The 3,824-nt window shown below is 45.7% G+C and overlaps 1 protein-coding gene across 1 annotated transcript; it reads right to left on the bottom strand.

The window, feature by feature from the left end:
• Window positions 1-2,000: 2,000 nt before the first annotated feature.
• On the bottom strand, window positions 2,001-2,714 carry LOC131232402 (uncharacterized). Its single transcript, XM_058228625.1, has 2 exons — window positions 2,291-2,714; window positions 2,001-2,179 (listed from the first exon to the last, which is right to left on the bottom strand). Exons 1-2 carry the CDS (start codon window positions 2,712-2,714, stop codon window positions 2,001-2,003), a joined length of 603 nt encoding a protein of 200 aa, XP_058084608.1.
• Between the last annotated feature and the right edge of the window lie 1,110 nt (window positions 2,715-3,824).

The raw sequence follows: 3,824 nt of genomic DNA on the forward strand, positions 1-3,824 counted from the left end.
ATGGAAGGATCGAGAATCCCGCTGATAGGTTTCTTTTGTTTAGCCGAGCATTTGCATGGGCTCATACAGTCGACTATGATAGATTTCGGATGAGTTGGGCCGCATGATGGACGCCTAAGATCAGTGAAAGAATTTTTTTTAAGGAAGATTGGTTTTACAGCTGGTTTGGAGAAGATGACCCACTGGTCATGGTGATTTTGCAACGACCGACTGATCCCATGATCGGAGGCTTTTAAATGGGTTGGATTATACTCGGGAGGCTTGTGGGGTCCATTACATGGTGATGGATGGATTGTTGATCTGGATAGTTTTACTAAAGCCGAAAACCATTGTGCCGTTTCAATTTCCCGGCATTATCTCAGTCTTTAGGAGGAATGTCTGGTAACCCTATCTTAGACGTCTCATTTTGCTCGAGCGAACCTTCCAGAGAACGAGTGATGGTTGGGATCGGATTTTGTTAAAAACAGGATTTATTCCTTCCGCCTTTTGCTGAATAGGGAGGTATTTTTCGAAATGGTAGGGGTGACGAGGACTCTTAGGGTGATGCGTGGATGATGACATATGTTTCCGAACGGTTGGATTTGCTAGCGGGCGCTATTGATGTGGATTTGAGTGACGTGGATTTCTGCATTTGACGAGAGCATTTGCATTGCTAACTGGGGTGGATGATTGTGTACGTGCGCATGTACTACTACGTACAACTTGGACGTGGTTACAATCGATGGGTCCCACTAATCACGATGGACGGTTCTAATCATGAAGATGACCCATGATGGTAGGCCGTTTTGGGATAAGGACGATCCCGGTTCGTTTTAATTTTAAACAGCGGGAAAATGGCTGAAAATGTGTTTTTTTTTGTTCTTATTGAGTTAAACCCGATTTGACTGCATTCACGGTCCCATGCACTGAGAGTGTACATAATCCGTGCACAGGCACGAGTTCAAAAGTGGGGTGCATGTGATTGTTGGTGTAATCCATACCGTTCGTTTGTCTTAGTGAGTTTATTAAGCGTCTTTGGCCAAAGTTCTGCCGGATATAAGGTTTAGGTGAGCCGATCTAGTTGATTTATCATTCATAAGTGTTGGTCATGTTGATCTCATTTGTAAGTTGAAATTTAGTTTTTTTTTTTTTTTTGACATGTGAGTCGTTACAATCTCCCCTCCTAAAAGAAATTTCATCCTTGAAATTTACCTAAGTAAGGTTGTTGAAGAGCCGTGGGTACTTCTCTTCCATCTCATCTTGACGTTCTCATGTTGCTTCCTCGACTTCGTGACGTGACCAAAGAACCTTCACCAATGAAATGGTCTTGGTGTGCAGAATTTGTTCTTTGTTATCCAGGACGCAAACTGGGGCTTCGATGTAGTTGGTGTCGTCATTTAACTCGACCTCCTCCCAGCTAATGATATGAGATGCAGCTGGTTTATATTTCTTCAACATAGATATGTGGAAGACATTATAAATGTTGGTGAATTTCGGCGGTAGAGTAAGACAGTAGGCGACGGCCCCGACTCTGCCCATGATTTCAACAGGCCTAATAAATCAGGGGGAGAGCTTTCCCTTCTTCCCAAATCGCATAATGCCCTTTATAGGGGAGATCTTCAAGAACACGTGATTCCCAACTGCAAATTCTAGATCCCGTTTATGATTGTCTGCATATCTCTCCTGCCTGCTCTGAGCCGTACGTAGACGTTTTCAAATTATGTCTATCTTCTTTGTAGTTTCCTAGGCTATCTCTGGTCCTAGTAAACTCTTCTTTCTAACTTTGGCCTAGCAGTGCAGTGCTCGACAAGGTCGTCCGTATAAAGCTTCGAATGGTGCCATGCCAATGCTGGTTTGAAAAATGTTGTTATATGCGGATTCTGTGAGATGGATGTGCTCATCCCAACTGCCCTTAAATTCAAGCATACATGCTCTCAACATATCTTCTAACACTTGATTTACCCTTTCAGTCTGACCGTTTGTCTGTGGGTGAAATGTTGTGCTAAATTTCAACTCGGTGCCTAACTCTTCTTGCAGCCTCTTCCAGAAGGTGGAGGTGAACATGGTGTGCTGTTAGACACGATTTCCCGAGGAATGCCATAAGCATGAACAATCTCCTGGATATATAATTTAGCCAAGTCGTCAACTGAATTATTCACACATATAGGGAGGAACCGAGATGACTTGGTCAGCCTGTCAACTATTACCCAAATGGAGTCATGATTCCTACATGTCTTTGTAAGTCCTGAGATGAAGTCCATGTTGATGCATTCCCACTTCCATTCGGCGAGAGGCAATGGCTATAAGAGACCTGGTGGCTTGCGGTGTTCTGCCTTTACTTGCTTGCAGGTGAGGCACTTGGCAACGTATTCTGCAATATCACGCTTCATATTTTCCCACCAGTACTGACGTCTGACATCCCGATACATCTTTGTACTACTAGGGTGAACGGTGAAACAAGATCTATGTGCTTCGTCCAGTATTGCTTGCTTCAATTCGGGCACCTTCAGAAAGCAAATACGGCCTCGGTATCTCGGTCCGCCGTCCGAGCTAACGTGCCAGTCCTGCATTCCTTCACAATCCCACCTTTGCCTCAACTTCTTTAGTGATTCATCCTGTTCCTGAGATTCAATGATGCGACAAATCAATGCTAGTTCTATGACCAATGAAGCTACTAGTATACTCGGTTCACTGAAAGAAAATTGCGCGCCATAACCTTGAATGAAATCCAACATTTCTCCTTCCTTTATCAGTATTTACGCGTGACCCTAATTCATTCGCCATCAACCCGAGTCGACTCGACCCAAGACTTGTACCCCTGCGACCGCGCCGTCGCCGCGGTTCCGATGCCGCATCTCACGCGCCGAGACGATACCCGAGCCAGGAGATGTGGGCCCGTGTTCATTTCGAGAGAAACGCCGCGCGTTGCAATCCCAAGAGAATGTCCCATCAATCGCATCAAGTGTCAAGTACTCCATCCCATCATGTCAAGTACAAACACCCATCCCCAAGCAACCTCTAAAGTCAACACACACTCTCTCTCCACCCATCAAGTACACCTATCCATCACTCACATCTCTCACCTATCACCTCTCTCTCTCTTCCTCATTTCTCTCTCATTTCTCCCAAGCTCCATGAGAGCCACTCACGTCCAAGCTTTCCTCCATTTTCCACCCACCATGAAGCTTCATACCCCATCATCCAACCTCTAAAATCCAATCTCAACCATTGATTCTTTCTCCTTGGAGCTAGATTGCCCTTATGCGGAAGGAGTAGTAGTTTTGAAGGTGGGTGCTTCTTTCTCCCACTCTCTCTTTCCTTATTTCTTTGTGATGGTGTGGTCATGTGACCCACTTGAATGGACCCCACCATGAGGCATGTATTCTATCCAAACCATCTACAAGTGGGGCCCACTTTGTGTGCATTGTACCCACACCATACTCCGTTTGGTGGCCCACCTAGCCGGGCCCACCTTATGTACATGCGCTGCCCAGACCGTCCAGCGTCCAGGGACGCTGGACGTCAATGAAAGCACATTTCAGCTTTGTTTTCAAAGCTTTTGGGAGGGCTATCTATGTAGGCCCCACCTTGATGTATGTATTCAATCCACGCTGTCCATTCCTTTCCCAAGCTTGTTTTAGGCGTCGATCCGAAAGATGGGACCAATAAGACTTTCAGGCGGGCCGTAACATGGCAAACAAGGGGTTTACCATTGAAATATCCCCTATTGTTTCTATACACCGAAACAGGCCCAATATTGGACTTGTTTTGCTTGTTTTGAGCCATGGAGGGCCATTGGACGAGGTGGATTCACCTAATGTGGGCCCCACATGAGCAACACTTAG

The sequence above is a fragment of the Magnolia sinica genome, chromosome 18, assembly GCF_029962835.1.
Source record: "Magnolia sinica isolate HGM2019 chromosome 18, MsV1, whole genome shotgun sequence".
NCBI lineage: Eukaryota > Viridiplantae > Streptophyta > Magnoliopsida > Magnoliales > Magnoliaceae > Magnolia > Magnolia sinica.